The sequence below is a fragment of the Salmo salar genome, chromosome ssa01 (genome assembly GCF_905237065.1).
Source record: "Salmo salar chromosome ssa01, Ssal_v3.1, whole genome shotgun sequence".
In the NCBI taxonomy this organism is placed as follows: Eukaryota; Metazoa; Chordata; class Actinopteri; order Salmoniformes; family Salmonidae; genus Salmo; species Salmo salar.
This window is the reverse complement of record NC_059442.1, coordinates 134,382,467-134,402,628: the sequence shown is the minus strand read 5'-3', so window position 1 is coordinate 134,402,628 and position 20,162 is coordinate 134,382,467. Positions and strand designations below refer to the sequence as shown.

General features: G+C 40.9%; 1 protein-coding gene across 1 annotated transcript in view; it reads left to right on the top strand.

Moving 5' to 3' along the window:
- The window catches only part of lrrc75bb (leucine rich repeat containing 75Bb), a 50,423-nt gene that overhangs the window by 21,601 nt on the left and 8,660 nt on the right, over nt 1-20,162 (top strand). Inside the window, exon 3 of the mRNA XM_014130883.2 lies at nt 2,303-2,415. Within this exon, the coding sequence (XP_013986358.1) occupies nt 2,303-2,415 (113 nt within the window). The remainder of the gene's footprint in view (nt 1-2,302; nt 2,416-20,162) is intronic.

The following is a 20,162-nucleotide window of genomic DNA, read 5'->3' as shown; positions in this document are numbered from 1 at the left end:
ATCTATACCACTGACTTAGTCTGGCTTTAATTCCAGTTTGTCTACAAATGAATAATTGATATGTTGGATTCATGTCTCCATCTCAACCAAATATCTAAGTTAAATAATAGGAGTAATTCAAATCAAACTTGATTTAAGGTGCATTTAAAGTTTGATTTCATTAGATTTATTCCTATTCTTTAACTTAGATTTTTGGTTGAGATGGAGACATGATGTTGAAATGTACAATATTACATTTGCTGATACAGTAAATGGCCTAAAGTTAAGGCAAACTTCAAACTAATGTAACATTCAACTTTAAAATAAGTAACATATCCATGGTCACATTTTGAGATTACTATACATTTCTTCTTATGTAATCATATAAGGCGTGCATGTTTTAGACAGCATGCATAGGATATTGCAGGTCTATGGAGATCTTCACAATTGCTTTAATAATCTGCACAGAATCTCGAACGGCATTGATCACATGTAATCTCATCTGCAATCCAGGTCATTTGGTTGTGCTATTAGATGAAGCACAGTGATAACACATTAAGCTGTAGTATAAATAAACAAAATATCTGATTTGGACTTTGCTGTCCTTTTAAATGGTTGAAAGTGCAGTGATAGACATGTGGGTGACCACTAAACCAGAAATCTGACATTGTTTATCCATTGGAATTTGGTTGTGCTTTTAGATGGTTGACAGCATAGTGACAACACATTGGAAATTCAACAAACTTTTGGTTGTCTTTTTGAGTGGGTGAATATAGGTTGTAATCTCATTGATGAACGTCTCGACCAAAAATTACATAATTATCTTGAAATGACGTGGTGACTTGGCAGGGTTAGTGAAATGTGACAGGGATTTAGTGAGTTGGTCTGCTGTGCCTCAGGGCCTCAGCTGCAGGTCCAGTCACGGTTCTTCCTCCTTTACCGCTATGCTTCAAGGGATTGACAATCAAATGCAAACAACAACTCATCAAAACGTTTCACTGCTTCATTACAATTATTGTGCATTCAACTATAGAACTGTATATCTAACTCAAGAGCCCTGTGGTCGTCTAAGTCTATGAATATTCAGAATCGGGTTTGAATTTGAGTGAAAAACATGTTTTGAACAATGTTAAACAGATTCCATGTTGACAATGCCCGAATTCACATCAAAGAGAAGAACATGTTATTCCCAGATTAGAGTCAATAGCTTGTCTAAGACTACTTCCATTCAGTTAACCCCTTTCCCACCAAGATTTAACATAACAAATACTGTAATGGTGTTCTCACTGTCATTTCATTGCCTGAAACGAAACGCTGGAAGGTTTGAAGTGTATGAGGCATGTTTTGTGCCACACAGAGTGGGAGGAGTGGGAATGGTTAATCGCCTGAAGTAAATTGCCCCTGTCTTTTTTCTCTTTTGCTGCATTGCCTCTTTCTTGTTGTTGTGCTGTACCATTAATTAGATTTAACCTGCTCTGCTCAACCCAATCCGTTTAAAGTCTTTGACAGAGGAAGGGAGAGCGAGAGAGAGAGGGGGGGGGAGAGGGAGAAAAAGCAAGGCAGCAAGAGCTGGAGCTGGAGCGAGACCAAGGAGGAGAAGAGAGGGAGACTGACAGAGATGCTAAAGCATATTTTTATGTATAAAATGCTCGAGGCAACCATGTTGGATGGACAAATGAGAAGACCCTTGAGATCATTTGGTGAAAGCAGTAAAAATAACTACCTTTTAAACCAACATTCTAGGAACAAAGGAAACAGCCCCCTCTCCACAGCTCAATGTGTCATAATAGGGGTTGCAAGGCCGTAAGTGATACAATGGTCCATTGAAATATGTTTTTGGGCTTCTAAGTGTATAAATTCATTCTATGGAGTCACAAGTTTACCTGTTGTGCTAAATGTGGTTAAGACTACCTTGAAATCAGAACAACAGGTGCATTTGTTGTAAACACATTCCTAAGAGTTTTCAATCTCTTGCAAGATATTCAGCACTGTATAATATGGATACGGTCATTCGATTGGATATGATTTAGTAAAGTTATGTACTTTATACATATAGAATGTATATCATCCCTGATATTGAATCAATTCTCAACAAAGGGGTCAAATTCAGTTGTTCATGATGTCGGAAAGGAAAATAAGCATGTTTTCATTACGTTAATTCACTTCAGAAAGTCAAATAGAGCAGTCATTTGATTATTCCTCAATTTGAAAGCCAGCCACTTTTTAAGCCCTTTGAAACCTTTTGAGGCCTTTTTTCAGCTGTAGCCGCCAGCAAAAGAGATTAAGGTGTTTGGGTTTGTGTGTTTTTGTGTGTGTATTACAGGAGAAGGACACCCTGAAGTCGTCCGACAAGATCTGCAGACAGCTGATATTCCACCTGACCCCTCACTCCAAGTGGATGAGACAGAGCGTGCCCAGGAGGAAGTCGCAGGCCTGGTGAGTCCGTCCGTCTGCCCGTTTGCACATCCACACACCGGGACAGCTACTGCCATAACACCAACGCAAACGAATAAACAGCTAACAGCAAACTAACACCAGAGCAGTGATACGGTACGCATGCCCTAGAACCTTCTAAACCCACTAAAACAAGACAGTCTTGTGGTCAGTGTGTGTCAGAGATAAGGCACTCCTGACATTGGGCTAAGGCGCTTTACTGTACAATACCTGCTAGGATTTCATGTGCTAGATCACATCCAACCCTGTCCCTGGAGAGCTGCCCTTCTGTAAGTTTTCATTCCAACCCCACTTGTAACGAACCTGACTCAGCTTATCAACCAGCTAATTTGTAGAAGCAGGTGCCCTAAATTAGTGTTGGGAGTGAAAACCTAGAGGATGGTAGCTCTCCAGGAACACGGTTGGAGAGCCCTGTGTTAGATAATTATACAGCAGCACCAGCTGCCACAAAGTCTAATAAGTTATTGTATTGGGGTCCTATAATATTGACCTGTGCAGTAGCCTATTGTTTGGGGCAGGATATCATGTTCACTTGGTCAGTTTCAGTTTCTTGGGGAGTGTACTGTCGCCTCACTGCACAGCTTGACAACTGCCATGGTGCTGTAGACTTATCTCACCCAGAAATAAATGAACAAATCAATCATAATGAATAACAGAAAGGTTTTAATGAAATAAAACATCAGACCGATTCAGCTCGAGAAACGCTGTGTAAAGAATAGACAGAACTGCAAATGCTCTCCAGCTCTAATTGCCAAGGTGCATTTGAGGGGAAGAAGGAAGGAAACAATCTAATGATCTTCATGTGTTTCTATCTCCCTGAGCAATTAAACTAGTTTGTGAGATGTTTGACAGCCCCAGTCGAACCTCCTAGCCCGTCTCCTTGTTGCAACGTTTCAAAAGATGTGTCAACAATAACGAGGGTGGCTCTCCCACTGTGTTCATTAGCAGACTCTGCTCTGGTAGCAGGCTCCTCGCTGTAAACCGTCCTTATTCTCATAGCCTGAACCCTCTTAGTAGACAGCCTCTCTCCTCACTGCCTCAACCCTAACTAACTACCCAGCCAGGCAGCCTCTCTTCTCACTGCCTCAACCCTAACTAACTACCCAGCCAGGCAGCCTCTCTCCTCACTGCCTCAACCCTAACTAACTACCAAGCCAGGCAGCCTCTTTCCTCACTGCCTCAACCCTAACTACCCAGCCAGGCAGCCTCTCTCCTCACTGCCTCAACCCTAACTAACTACCCAGCCAGACAGCCTCTTTCCTCACTGTCTCAACCCTAACTAACTACCCAGCCAGGCAGCCTCTCTCCTCACTGCCTCAACCCTAACTAACTAACTACCCAGCCAGACAGCCTCTTTCCTCACTGCCTCAACCCTAACTAACTAGCCAGCCAGTTAGCCTCTTTCCTCACTGCCTCAACCCTAACTAACTACCCAGCCAGACAGCCTCTTTCCTCACTGCCTCAACCCTAACTAACTACCCAGCCAGGCAGCCTCTCTCCTCACTGCCTCAACCCTAACTAACTACCCAGCCAGACAGTCTCTTTCTTCACTGCCTCAACCCTAACTAACTACCCAGCCAGACAGCCTCAGCCATACTGCGATGGAACCCCATTAACTAGGGTTCCGTTAGCTGGTAATAGCCGCATTTTGACCGATAAAAAAATAGAAAAGCCGATAAATAAAATTGGTGCCTACCAATTGTCCGGGAGAAGAAGGAAAAATCTCATTGCGAAATTATGCTTTTTAGCCTATTCATTGATGGAAATACCAGTCAATGTACTTTAAATACATTTGACTGGTCATGCTTATTGGTGTATAGGTTCATTTCCATAATTTAGTGGAATTAAATTGGCACGGGTACAGTATATTCGTTATGTATCTTATTTATCACATGCATACATCATACAAATACAGAGCCTTTGAGTGGAAAATCTCAAACAGCAAATGCATAGGCAACAGAAGGCATGCTTCATCAGTGCTTCACACACCACTTTGCAATGAACTGGAGGCAGTATGCATTTTGAAAACATATACTGAATCGTTTGAAACCTGATCGTTTTAATACATAAGCAAAAAAACAAATGTCCCTTTTTCAGTACCCAGTCTTTCAAAGATAATTCGTAGAAAATACAAATAACTTCACAGATCTTCATTGTGAAGGGTTTAAACACTGTTTCCCATGCTTGTTCAATGAACCATAATCAATTAATGAACATGCACCTGTGGAACGGTCGTTAAGACACTAACAGCTTACAGACTGTAGGCAATTAAGGTCACAGTTATGAAAACTTATGACACTAAAGAGGCATTTCTACTGACTCTGGAAAAACACCAAAAGAAAGATGCCCAGGGTCCCTGCTCATCTGTGTGAACGTGCCTTAGGCATGCTGCAAGGAGGCATGAGGACTGCAGATGTGGCCAGGGTAATAAATTGCAATGTCCGTACTGTGAGACACCTAAGACAGCACTACAGGGAGACAGGACAGACAGCTGATCGTCCTCGCAGTGGAAGACCACGTGTAACAACACCTGCACAGGATCGGTACATCCGAACATCACACCTGCAGGACAGGTACAGGATGGCAACAACAACTGCCCGAGTTACACCAGGAACGCACAATCCCTCCATCAGTGCTCAGACTGTCCGCAATAGGCTGAGAGAGGCTGGACTGAGGGCTTGTAGGCCTGTTGTAAGGCAGGTCCTCACCAGACATCACTGGCAACAACGTCGCCTATGGGCAACGGATCTCAATCCCATTAAGTACGTCTGGGACCTGTTGGATCGGAGGGTGAGGGCTAGGACCATTCCCTCCAGAAATGTCCGGGAACTTGCAGGTGCCTTGGTGGAAGAGTGGGGTAACATCTCACAGCAAGAACTGGCAAATCTGGTGCAGTCCATGAGGAGGAGATGCACTGCAGTACTTATTGCAGCTGGTGGCAACACCAGATTCTGACTGTTACTTTTGATTTTAACCCCCCCTTTGTTCAGGGACACATTATTCAATTTCTGTTAGTCACATGTCTGTGGAAGTTGTTCAGTTTATGTCTCAGTTGTTGAGTCTTGTTATGTTCATACAAATATTTACACGTTAAGTTTCCTGAAAATAAACGCAGTTGACAGTGAGAGGACGTTTCTTTTTTTGCTGAGTTTATTATGAGGCATGTCTTACCTTGCTTCCAAGTAACCTAGCCAAAGTCATACAATATCCGTGGACAGTGATTTAATATCAACTTTCTTTCATTGTCTTGTAGCCAAAGGCACAATACTAGTCCTATTAGCAACCCATGCTAGTTGTTGCATATTAGATCTCCCCTCTTTCTAAATGATATCTCTGTCACATGAAACCATTCACATGCACGTTGCCCTTCTTAAAACTGTGTTTTCCCGCTAATTGCATTATGTAACAAACATTGCAGTGTGCATCGCTGCGCTTAGCTATAATGTGAAGAAAGAATAGTTTTATCAACATTTTAAGCTAAACGTTCTGATCTGTTGCATCAGATTTGTTGCTTTTTAATATTTTATATGTAACCTAGGCCTACTGGTTGTATGAATTTGGGCACTATCGTCTCACAACTGTTCCAGAGTCTGTTTGGAATAGGCTATTTCTTTTTCGACAAACTGACCAATAGAATAGGTCGATTTTGTTCTATGGGGGATAGTAGATTGACATAGGCTAGTGATTTTGCTGTTCATTACTCATCTTGTTGGCTGGGGAAAAGTAAATGTGGAAAGGAATTCTAACATCTTCAAAGTGTACATCAGAATTCGGTAAGAAGTATCGCACATCGTTGCATCCTCGACTTGTATGTCCTGTTCATATGAATTACCATAATCAAAATGTGATTTCTGTTATTCTGAGCACCGTGGATGGACGCCCTAATCAGGTTACGCACCCAATGCATATCGGTCCGGTAAATTTCTCAGGTGTGCGGTAAATGAAAATGCTGCCGGTCAAATATCCGGCGCCACATTTTTCTAACGGAAACCCTGCCGTCAACCCATTTCTATTCAAGTACATTTCCAGGCTTAATGAAAAATCTCTGAAGACTTTGAAAGAGTTTGTGCTGTGAATATACTAGTAGCATTTATAATTCATAATGGTTTCACTGTTTCAATGATAATAGGTATTTAACAATCTTTGATAATGGGTATACTTTACATAAAGTGATGCTTTTCTTCAATTGATGTCTTTATGATTTTGAGTAATCTTCCCCTTTTATCCTCTTTATCTCTCGCTCGCTCTCTCTCTCTCTCTCTCTCTCTCTCTCTGTGTTTCTCTCACGCTCCCTCTCAGGTTGGTCCTATTTTATAATCCTTTTTCTCACATCGATTTTTTTTCTATTTTTTCTTTCTTTCTTTTAAGAGTCCATTTTGTTCAACAGTTGCCTCACAGAGCGAACAGAGCAGGTCTGCGGTCTGAGCTGGGGCTCCTGGGAAAATCTTCTGTCATAGAGAGAGAGAAGAAGAGAGATGAGGGAGGGGGAGAGCAAAGAGAGAGGAAGAGAAAGAATGAGAGAGGGTGGGTGGGAGAGGAGGGGGGGCACTACAAGGTTACCCATTAGAACCCCTGTGTTTCTTTCATTCCTCCCACCTTGTCTTACAGTAAATAGGTTACAGCTATAGATCTGTTCTCTCATGTATAGGAAAGAAAATACTTATTACATGTGCAATAGCATGCTTTCCAGCGACAGAAAATGTAATTATTTTCACAGAAGAGATGGAATAGAATTCATTGTATTCGTTTCAGAGCTCATACATAAAATGTATTACTTCAGTCAGCTCAGTCTTAGAACACAGTGTAAGGTGCAGAGACATTTTGTCCTTTATTGTTTGGAATCGTGTTCCAGGAGAGTTGAAAGTCTATTTGATTAGTGTCCGCAATAGCATGTTATAGTGTCCTCCTTTTAATAACTGACTGAGTCCCCCTGAACATGTTTATAATATTTTCTACATCTGCATTGGATTTCAAATTAATCAACTCCATATTCTTTAATACCCTGAAATTGCTCTTCCAGCACAATCGGAGGAGAATTCGCTCATATAGCAGATGTTATTTCATTACTTATCTTTACTTCCAGGCAATCACTGACGCCGTCATCTGAGGTCTTAATAACGACATCCAATGATGAATCTAGCTCAGTAAAAATAGGAAGAAGCCCTGCCTGCAGCCAATTTAGTGGATACCGTAAGACAACATTCCCCATGTAGTAATAAATGCATTGCACAGTACTTGCTGATGAGGGTTTGAAGTTATGAAGGAAGTCAGTGGATATGAGTTAAATGCTCTATGCTGTGTGTGCATGCTCAGTAAATAAATGCTACTTCTACTTCTAACCCAATTTATACTTATTTTTATCCCTTTATATGGTACTACACTCATACTAAACTCATCATTCAGAAGCATTATCAGCTGCATGGGTCAACGGTTATCCAAGCAGCTCAATATAAAGCATTATTAGCTTTAGGTGAATGGTTAGATACTGGCGTTGAGTGCTTTTATGGCTGTCGGGCTGTTAGCAAATCAAATCAAATTGTATAGGTCACATACACATGGTTAGCAAATGTTAATGCGAGTGTAGCGAAATGCTTGTGCTTCTAGTTCCGACAGTGCAGTAATGTCTAACAAGTAATCGAACAATTCCCCAACAGCTACCTAATACACACAAATCTAAAGGGATGGAATAAGAATATGTACATGCAGTTGAAGTCGTAAGTTTACAAACACTTCGGTTGGAGTCATTAAAACTCGTTTTTCAACCACTCCACCATTTTCTTGTTAACAAACTATAGTTTTGGAAAGTCGGTTAGGACATCTACTGTGTGCATGACACAAGTAATTTGTCCAACAATTGTTTACGGACAGATCACTTAGAATTCATTGTGTCACAATTTCAGTGGGTCAGAAGTTACATACACTAAGTTCACTGTGCCTTTAAACAGCATGGAAAATTCCAGAAAATTATGTCATAGCTTTAGAAGCTTCTGATAGGCTAATTGACATAATTTGAGTCAATTGGAGGTGTACCTGTGGATGTACCTCGAAAGATGTGGCAAAATGACTTAAGGACAACAAAGTCAAGGTATTGGAGTGGCCATCACAAAACCCTGACCTCAATCCTATAGAACATTTGTGGGCAGAACTGAAAAGGCGTGTGCGAGCAAGGAGGCCTACAAACCTGACTCAGTTACAACATGCTCTGTCAGGAGGATTGGGACAAAATTCACCCAACTTATTGTGGGAAGCTTGTGGAAGGCTACCTGAAATGTTTGACCCAAGTTAAACAATTTAAAGGCAATGCTACCAAATACTAATTGAGTGTATGTAATCTTCTGACCCACTGGGAATGTGATGAAAGAAATAAAAGCTGAAATAAATCATTCTGTCACGGGTGTCGTAGGGATTGGACCAAAACGCAGCGGGAACGTGTAAACTCATCTTCCTATTTTATTAAAGAAGGAAAACAAAAGAAACACGTATACAAAAACAACAAACGACACTAAACAGTCCCGTCAGGTGCACAAACACAAAACAGGAAATAACCACCCACCAACACAAGCTGAAAAACCTCTACTAAATAGGACCTCCAATCAGAGGCAACAAGAAACAGCTGCCTCCAATTGAAGGTCAAACAAAAACCCTAAACATAGAAATAGAAAAACTAGACACGGACATAGAAATATACTAACATAGAACATATACCGAAACACATAAAACAAACACCCCCTGCCACGCCCTGACCAAACTACAATAACAAACAACCTCTTTTACTGGTCAGGACGTGACACATTCTCTCTACTATTATTCTGACATTTCACATTCTTCAAATAAAGTGGTGATCCTAACTGACCCAAGACAGGACATTTTTACCAGGATTAAATGTCAGGAATTGTGAAAAACTGAGTTTAAGTGTATTTGGCTAAGGTGTATGTAAACTTCCGACTTCAACTGTATAAATATATGGATGAGCGATGGCCGAGCGGCATAGGGTAGGTGGAATAGATGGTATAAGGTACAGTATATACATATGAGATGAGTAATGTAAGATATGTTAACATTATTAAAGTGGCCCTGTTTAAAGTGACTAGTGATATATTTATTCAAGTGGCCAGTGATTTAAGTCTCTATCGAGGCAGCAGCCTCTCTGAGTTAGTGATTGCTGTTTAACAGTTTGATGGCCTTGAGATAGAAGCTGTTTTTCAGTCTCTCGGTCCCAGCTTTGATGCACCTGTACTGACCTCGCACAGGTCTTATCAGCTGTGCATGTGGGTGAATGAATATATCCACCAGGGGCTCTGATATCTGACCCAGACACAGGCTACAGAATCAGACGATTAGGTTACATAGTACCAACCACGCATTTGACAGCCTGTTCCTCACTGCTATCCCTAGCACACTGCTGGCACACACAAACCTTTGCACACACACACCCACACATCTAGACACTTCCACATACACTCTGACTGTGACATGAGGTAACAGGTTTATCCAAGGCAGGTGGAGTAGGTAGGGTTTCAGTCAACTCAGCACGTGTCAAGCCCCGTTTGATTGACTGTCAATTTCACACTGATCCAAAGGTGTGAAACGACTTGATACAGTGCGGAAAAAAAGATACTGCCAAGGTTACTTTTGCACATCCCATGCGATGTAACTTCATTGGTCTTTCTTGCCTATTTTTGTCCCTTGAATTCACTCATACACTCACAAGGACATTGTAGTATGCTTTTCATTGGGTTGCTTGTTCAGCTAAGCATGCAGTATTGTATACAAGTTGACGTTGGTTTACTCAGGCAGTTCAGGTTAATTAGCTACCCTGCTCAGGAGCACAACAGTGTTCTGTCATTCTATTGCTACCACTACCTGTTGTGTCACTACCATTGTTCAGTGACTCCAGTAGACTTGTGAGTCTAGGACAAAGTTGTCCATGATACTGAAGCACTTCTCCTTCATTTATTTATTTACATCACTCATCTGCCTGTTTCCCCGGTGTCAGCTGTTTCAATGTGTTTAACCTATTTCCAGGTCTCTCTACAAAAAGGTCATGACAACTCTGACTCATCCCTCCTGACCCTTTAATAACCTGAGAGACATGCTCAAGGTGAGAAAAGGAGGTGAAATGAGTAAACAACATGTGGGAGGAAAATATAAACATAAATATAGACTTCCTTTTAGAGTCGAGTGAAATGCTTACTTAGAATGAAATAGAGAATGAAAAAGGGAAATGTCTTAGCAGGTCACAGAGTGGTATGTCATTGTAAGTACCTTATCTGTGAACATTGCCTCATGTTGTCCCTCCCCTAACCATTTGATTGAGTATAAAAGTCTCCTCCTCTCATAGATTAAGTAGTCGGTATAGTTTCTTGTATACTCTAGGTAATCCAATCAATCTCTCATTGTTCTTCGCCAGCAGCATACCACCCTGCATCCCACTGCTGGCTTGCTTCTGAAGCTAAGTAGGTTTGGTCCTTGGATGGGAGACCAGATGCTACTGGAAGTGGTGTTGGAGGGCCAGTAGGAAGCACTCTTTCCTCTGGTCTAAAAATATATCCCATTGCCCTGTGTAGGGTGCTGTCTTTTGGATGGGACGTTAAACAGGTGTCCTGACTCTCTATGGTCACTAAAAAGCCCATGGCACTTATTGAGTAGGGGTGTTAACCCTGGTGTCCTGGCTAAATTCCCTATCTGGCCCTCATACCATCATGGTCACCTAATCATCCCCAGTTTGCAGTTTCCCCCGTAACTATTCCCCAGGTCATTGCTGTAAATGAGAATGTTTTCTCAGTCAACTTACCTGGTAAAATAATGGTTAAAAAAATGTCTAGCCTCCACCTTGTAGAGAAACATAAGGAGTCATCCGTGGTCCTTATCCATAATGAATGACACATTTCCCAATGAGCCCAGCATCGTAGGGCCTCTTTACACTACACTTCTTTGACGGCACAAACTAGGTCCAGGAGAGATACTTGTGTAGTATAAAGAGACGGATCTAGATTCAAATCTCTCTTGAAGAGATGTCTCCCACAATACCTCTGGAGATAGTGTGGGAGACATCTACACCACATTCTCCCCTCTGAGTGGTAGGGCTCTCCCACACCACATGTACCTGCAAGAATTACCTTGATTACCTTAATACCAGTAGACAGCATTTTTGCTCTGTTAGCCAAATTCTAAATTAGGATATCCACATTCTCTGTGGTTGTGATCCATTGATTATATCTGTGAAAACTTGTTGATCTGATATTAGAGCTTTTGATTTGGACCTTGCGTAGAAAAAAACATTGGGGATTACAGGAAAATATGGAGGGAGAGAAAACCTGAAGAATGAGTCAAAGAGCATTTTTGTTGCTGCCTGGTCTGACTTTTACACAGAGCAAATCCCCATTGCCTCCCAAATACCATCAAGCACCACTGTGTCCCTTTGGAACGCTGCACTTTAATGTTGGTTTCATAACCGGGCCTTGACATTGCAGACAGGGGTGCAGTCTTCCATGATTTAGTATTCAGTATTTTATCAGGATAAAGTAGCAGCTACTCTTCCTGGTGTCCAGTTACAGTTATGTAACGCAAACCCTTTTCCATGGAAACTGAAAACATGGCAAATAATGTACTTCTGGAATAGTTTTTGTTTTTTCATACACTCTTAGAAAAAAGGGATCCAAAGGGTTCTTTGGCTGTCCCCATAGGATAACCCTTTTTGGTTTCAGGTTGAACTCTTTTGGGTTCCATGTAGAACACTCTGTTGTGGAAAGGGTTGTACATGGAACCCAAATGGGTTCTACCTGGAACCAGAAAATGGTTCTTCAAAGGGTTCTCCTATGGGGACAGCCAAACAACCCTTCTATGTTATAGCTAGTACAAGATTCTTCTAAGAGCGTAGAATACATGCTCACAGAGATATGTCTTAACACCTGTAGCTCTAGATACTGAGTAAGCAACTGTCATTTATTCACTTTATTAATAATTCACTTTATACATTCAATGAAAAAAACTACCTTTGTGAACTTAGTACAGATACAGTAGATCCTATTAGGCAGGAGAGCGAGGCAAACAGAGTGTGGGAGAAAGGTTATTACGGTTTATAGTTCATGGCTTTGCTTTACCTTGAATTGTGTTATTGTACGTGTGTTCCTTCATGTTGTGTTGTGTTGTGTTCTGTTCCCTCACGTTGTTGTGTTGTGGTGCGTGTCGTTGCACACTGCGCTGAGCTGCCACTCCAGCCTGTGTTAGGGGAACCCGGTGGCGTGCTGGTGTCAGGAGGGCCCATGAGAAGTGGCTGATTGGCGGATTAGTGGAAGGAAGGAGGCGTTGGTTGGCACTGATACAGTCTGCTCCTCCCCTCCCTCTGAGACCTCTGTGCCCTTCTCTGGGCTAATTAAAGCATCTTGGCATACACCTGTGGAGAAGCCTGGGGGGTCTCATAGAGCTGGATCATGAAGGGTTGGTGGGAGGAGAGGACTCCTTCAGAGGCTGTTGGAAGAGGCTTACTTAGTGGTGGGTTTAGGGGTGAAAGCCTGTGTGTGTATGTTCGTATGCGTGCCCAATCAGAATGATAGCTTGGCTCAAACCAAATGTGTTGCTGGATGTTAGCTTCCAAGGCCCTGTGGCTAAGTTCTGAATCACTGCATGCACATCCATTTGTGCAACGGGCCCAGCAGCAGTACTAAAATGTTGTCAAATATTTTCACTCTGAAAAGCTTCTCTGTGGTGTCCCCTTTTAAAACCACCCAGGCCTAGGAATCTGTGCCCTATCTCGCCAATAGACATGACACAAACTGAAAGAAAGAATAACATAAAGCACAATGAGAGAATTCCACACCTGGTTTAGTGTTGAAAGAATAGATTAGTTAGCAGAAAGCCCTGGTTCTCACAAGGCTCAGCCAACCTAGACCATCCATCATGTTTAATGCAGATACCCAGACCATTCATCATGTATAATACAGATACCCAGACCATTCATCATGTATAATACAGATACCCAGACCATTCATCATGTATAATACAGATACCCAGACCATTCATCATGTATAATACAGATACCCAGACCATTCATCATGTATAATACAGATACCCAGACCATTCATCATGTATAATACAGATACCCAGACCATTCATCATGTATAATACAGATACCCAGACCATTCATCATGTATAATACAGATACCCAGACCATTCATCATGTATAATACAGATACCCAGACCATTCATCATGTTTAATACAGATACCCAGACCATTCATCATGTATAATACAGATACCCAGACCATTCATCATGTTTAATACAGATACCCAGACCATTCATCATGTATAATACAGATACCCAGACCATTCATCATGTATAATACAGATACCCAGACCATTCATCATGTATAATACAGATACCCAGACCATTCATCATGTATAATACAGATACCCAGACCATTCATCATGTATAATACAGATACCCAGACCATCCATCATGTATAATACAGATACCCAGACCATCCATCATGTATAATACAGATACCCAGACCATCCATCATGTTTAATACAGATACCCAGACCATTCATCATGTATAATACAGATACCCAGACCATTCATCATGTATAATACAGATACCCAGACCATTCATCATGTATAATACAGATACCCAGACCATTCATCATGTATAATACAGATACCCAGACCATTCATCATGTTTAATACAGATACCCAGACCATCCATCATGTATAATACAGATACCCAGACCATCCATCATGTATAATACAGATACCCAGACCATCCATCATGTTTAATACAGATACCCAGACCATTCATCATGTATAATACAGATACCCAGACCATTCATCATGTATAATACAGATACCCAGAGCATCCATCATGTTTAATACAGATACCCAGACCATCCATCATGTTTAATACAGATACCCAGACCATTCATCATGTATAATACAGATACCCAGACCATTCATCATGTATAATACAGATACCCAGAGCATCCATCATGTTTAATACAGATACCCAGACCATCCATCATGTTTAATACAGATACCCAGACCATCCATCATGTTTAATACAGATACCCAGACCATCCATCATGTTTAATACAGATACCCAGACCATTCATCATGTATAATACAGATACCCAGACCATCCATCATGTATAATACAGATACCCAGACCATTCATCATGTATAATACAGATACCCAGACCATCCATCATGTATAATACAGATACCCAGACCATTCATCATGTATAATACAGATACCCAGACCATTCATCATGTATAATACAGATACCCAGACCATTCATCATGTATAATACAGATACCCAGACCATCCATCATGTATAATACAGATACCCAGACCATTCATCATGTATAATACAGATACCCAGACCATTCATCATGTATAATACAGATACCCAGACCATTCATCATGTATAATACAGATACCCAGACCATCCATCATGTATAATACAGATACCCAGACCATTCATCATGTATAATACAGATACCCAGACCATTCATCATGTATAATACAGATACCCAGACCATTCATCATGTATAATACAGATACCCAGACCATCCATCATGTATAATACAGATACCCTGACCATTCATCATGTATAATACAGATACCCAGACCATCCATCATGTTTAATACAGATACCCAGACCATCCATCATGTATAATACAGATACCCAGACCATCCATCATGTATAATACAGATACCCAGACCATTCATCATGTATAATACAGATACCCAGACCATTCATCATGTATAATACAGATACCCAGACCATCCATCATGTATAATACAGATACCCAGACCATCCATCATGTTTAATACAGATACCCAGACCATTCATCATGTATAATACAGATACCCAGACCATTCATCATGTATAATACAGATACCCAGACCATTCATCATGTATAATACAGATACCCAGACCATTCATCATGTATAATACAGATACCCAGACCATTCATCATGTATAATACAGATACCCAGACCATTCATCATGTATAATACAGATACCCAGACCATTCATCATGTATAATACAGATACCCAGACCATTCATCATGTATAATACAGATACCCAGACCATCCATCATGTTTAATACAGATACCCAGAGACAAAACAGCCTGGATCCATATCCTGAATAAACAACTCAGGACCAAAGTGTTGATGAAGCAGACATTGATCCAGCTGGATCCACCAGGCCTCTGGGATCGCATCCACATCCAATGTTTCTCAAGTGCCTTTATTTAATTCGGCTGAAATTAGTCACGTGTGTCTTTGCATGCTCAGCTGAAGTGTAGCCGACTGGAGGACATTCTAATTAGTATTACCTAGTTAGGCCCTCTTCCCAGTTCCCTGAGAGACTCACATAGTGCATATTATTTATGCCTGAGCACCTTTCCGAGCATATTTCTGGAGTGTCCTGCTACGCTGGCAGGTAGCCTAGCGGTTAAGAGTGTTGGGCCAGTAACCAAAAGGTCACAGGTTTGTATCCCTGAGCCGACTAGGTGAAAAATCTGTCTGTACCCTTGAACAAGGCACTTAACCCTAATTTCTCCTGTAAGTTGCTCTGGATAAGAGTGTCTGGTAAATGACTAAGTGTGAGTTTCATCATCATCACAGCAACTCCTTACATTTACCATATGAAACTGAGTCATCCCACCATTTGGAGTAGATTTGGATATTTAAGTGCACAAAAACCGGTCAGTAGGAATTAGTCTATATCCACTGAAACACTATAACTCTACACCCAGGCTCTCTATGCTCATTTATGGGGGTAAATGAAGGGGGATGTGTATTCTATGTGGTTGGACAGATTTCAAGATTCCCTCAACATTTGCATTTATCACTCACCACCCACCCCCAGGCACTTTAGGTTTTGTGTGAAAAGTGTCTGGTAAAAGTTAACCACATTTCTTTCCAAATCAAGTTTTTGGTGGTGACAGAAATGTTCATCCCCCACTTTCCCATTTCAAGATAGATTGCGTACATTGAGAGAGTTAAGTCGTGCCAGGGTTTTCCCAGGGATAAATAATTGGGAGGGACAAAGAAGGCCAATGCTTATGACCACTTACCTTCTGTCCACCAGGAGAGCAGCTACACTGAATATAGCCATTAGCCTCAATGGGTCTAAAATTACCCTGACAGACAGTAGTAGAGTGGTAGAGATTAAAGGAGAGGATCAGAAAGGGTGAAGGTAAAGAAATAAATCAATGGGTCCGCTAAGGTCTTTACTGGAGTTGCTATCACTACAGCCAGGAAGAGTTTAAGTGACCAGAATTAACTCAACTACCAGAGTTGAAAAGCAACACTTACACAGTACACAAATACACATGCTAACCAACATCCTGAATACAAATTCACATGCATGCTGATGTGCGCTGAAATAGGGAATAGGGATTGCATGAAGAGAGCTCCTCTGGCTGAGACATGAGTTGACATCATGTTATCTGTGCTGTCGCGGCTCGCTCTGTAAATCTCTGGATTTGTGCCGGCACGTCTTGAAATGGATGTTGCCATAATTTAGCCTGTCTGATCTCAATCCAGAGCTGTTTAAACTGACACTGAATCACAGGTGATGGCCTCACCCTATTTCACTGAATGGATTGTTTGTTCAGAGCTTTTGAAGCTGATAAAGATCTGTCTTTAGTTCTGGCCTACCATCTCAGCTTTATACACCAGTGTTTGAGGATATTTTACCCTACAGCCCTTTTCCTCAATAGATAACATAGATTGTCATATAATGAGAATGAGTGTCCATAGACATCCATATTAAAAATAGGATTATTTCCTATAGGAAAGAACAGCTATGAAAGTCAATCAGCCAGAGCAGCTGTTAAATGTTAACCTGTTAAATGTAATATCAAAATGTACATTTCTGCCTAAATAGACATAACCAATCATTATTTATCATGAGAGGGCCATAAACAATAGCAAGTAATGCTTATACTGCCAGAAAGATTGAATTGCTGAGGTGTAGTCACTTTTGAGGACAGAAGCTCAAGAACACAGTATAAATATGAAAAATCATAAGATTTTTTTTCTCCCTATTCAACAAAAATGGGGGAATAGGGCTTGAAATTATTGAAATGCTTTCTAGTTATATTTGTTTGTACTAATTGCTCAGAAAAATACATTTGTTTCAGAAGTTATAAAAACACGGTAGGGTTCCAAATTATTGACACCCCTAAATATTCTTAGAAATAAAGTAGTCAAAATGTTAGTATTTGGTCTAGAGGTCGACCGATTATGATTTTTCAACGCTGATACCGATTATTGGGGGCCCAAAAACCCGCTACCGAATTACGTAACATTCTGGCAAATTTGTTCGCAACGAGCCAGGCAATGAACGCAAGAGCAGTGACACAATTTCATGTTAGCAGGCAATATTAACTAAATATGCAGGTTTAAAAATATATACTTGTGTATTGATTTTAAAGAAAGGCATTGATGTTTATGGTTAGGTACATTGGTGCAACGACAGTGCTTTTTTCGCAAATGCGCTTGTTAAATCATCACCCGTTTGTCGAAGTAGGCTGTGATTGAATGACAAATTAACAGGCACCACATCGATTATATGCAACGCAAGACACATTAGATAAACTAGTAATATCATCAACCATGTGTAGTTAACTAGTGATTATGTTAAGGTTGATAGTTTTTTATAAGATAAGTTTAATGCTAGCTGGCTTCTTGCTGCCCTCGCGTAACAGGTAGTCAGCCTGCCATGCAGGCTCCTCGTGGAGTGCAATGTTAAATCGGTGGCCAAAAATACCGATTACCGATTGTTATGAAAACTTCAAATCGGCCCTAATTAATTGGCCATTCTGATTAATCGGTCGACCTCTAATTTGGTCCCATATTCCTAGCACGCAATGATTACATGACTGGCGTCTCTGTTATTGGTAATGGTGAGACGTTAGCATGTCTTGGGGGTATGATCTTTGACCCTCTGTAACTTTCTCACTCATCGTTATTCACGGTTCATTAAGGATTATCCATAATCATGGTAGTATCCACATTAAAGTAGAAGTATTTAGAAACATATTATATTCTTATTTACAATAAAAGTGACTACAAAATGACACAATACAATATTTACAATTCATTTCTATTGGGCACAACATAATCTGAAACAGAGGAGAGGGGGTTCAAACCCCAGGCAACAGGACTGACTAAGAGGAGAGAGGGGCTAATGTGTACACGTCTGGAGTGTAACCTACAGTGGTTGCTCCACTAAAAGTTTTACGATTATGCTGCGGGACTTAGAGGTAATTTGTTGTTTAGTACTGTACCCTGCGTCACCACTTCATGGCTCCAGACCAGTGCAAAGGAGAGTTAGAGCACCGATTATGCTTTTGGGTCCTGCTTTGTCTCTAACTGACAATGAATGGGTGACCATAAACCTAAATCGAAACGGCTAATTGTGCATGACTTCAGTATTACTTACTAAAACTGTTGTTATACTGAGGTTTTTATTATTTTATTTTGTTAGGATTATTTTGCTCTTACTGTAGTACTGTAGCCCACTCCTGACCAGTCATGTTGTACAGTGCCTGAGTGGTACAATGGTCTAAGACACTGCATAGCAGTGCAAGCTGTGTTACTACAGATGCTTGTTCAATACCTGTGTCGGCCTCAACTGGGAGACCCATGAGATGACTGTAGGTTTTTGGTTTCTCTCCCTCTAAAAACAGAAATAAATAATTCTAAATAACGAACTGGCATTATTTACAAATTAGTAACACTCTCTCACCCCATGGCCTCCAAAATAATGTTATTTTTTAAACAAAGTGATTATTATTCATTTAGAATTATATAAAAGCCATTGGATATTCTCACAGATATATGATTAACCCTGTTGTTAGCAGGACAATATCTATTGGTCATATTGTTCATGGGAGTGGAGCAACATGGGATTGCCTTGCAGTTCTCCAGCTGTATCCACTGAAAGCGCATGAGGTTTAAGGCACACGGGCAGGGGGCACGGGATGGGCCACAGAAGACAGACCTAAGCCCATGGGGAAGGGGGGGTGGACCCCCACCCCGCCACACTGGGTAGCACAGAGCAACACTTTAAGGGGCATTGCGCTAATAATGGCACTGACTAGGAAAACATTCCCGCTGTTCTTAGTGCCAGTCTGCACGTTCAAACTAAAACAATATAACTAATAATGGCATCTTTATGCTTTTGTTAATGAAATAATGATAAAAATACTCTTTCAAAATAACAATGTTTATTTAGTTATGGACCCCATGTATGTATTATAATAGCCCATTATGGGCTATTAGCAGGACAATATACCTTTACCAACACCTCTCTGTATTTTGATACTTTGTGGATGGGGACTCCGGAGAGGCGCAGCTGTCTAAGTCACCGCATCGCAGTGCAAAATGTGTTGCTACAGATACCCGTGCCTACAACTATTTTAGCACTGTTTTACGCTGCTGGTCTTGATAAATCAATGAGATTTTTATTTGGACTGAATCTCCGTTTGGCTATTGATTAGACTAGAATTATACATTTAGGGTGTAGAAATGTTATGCTCTTAGTATAATCTTTATTTAACTAGGTAAGTCAGTTAAGAACAAATTCTTATTTACAAGGACAGCCTACTCCTTCCTCCCCATCAGGGAATTGAACCCTGGTCTCCCGCATGCCTGCACGACACTGGGATTCTTTAGCTAAATAGCCCAGTACTGTAGCCTACTGTAGGTGT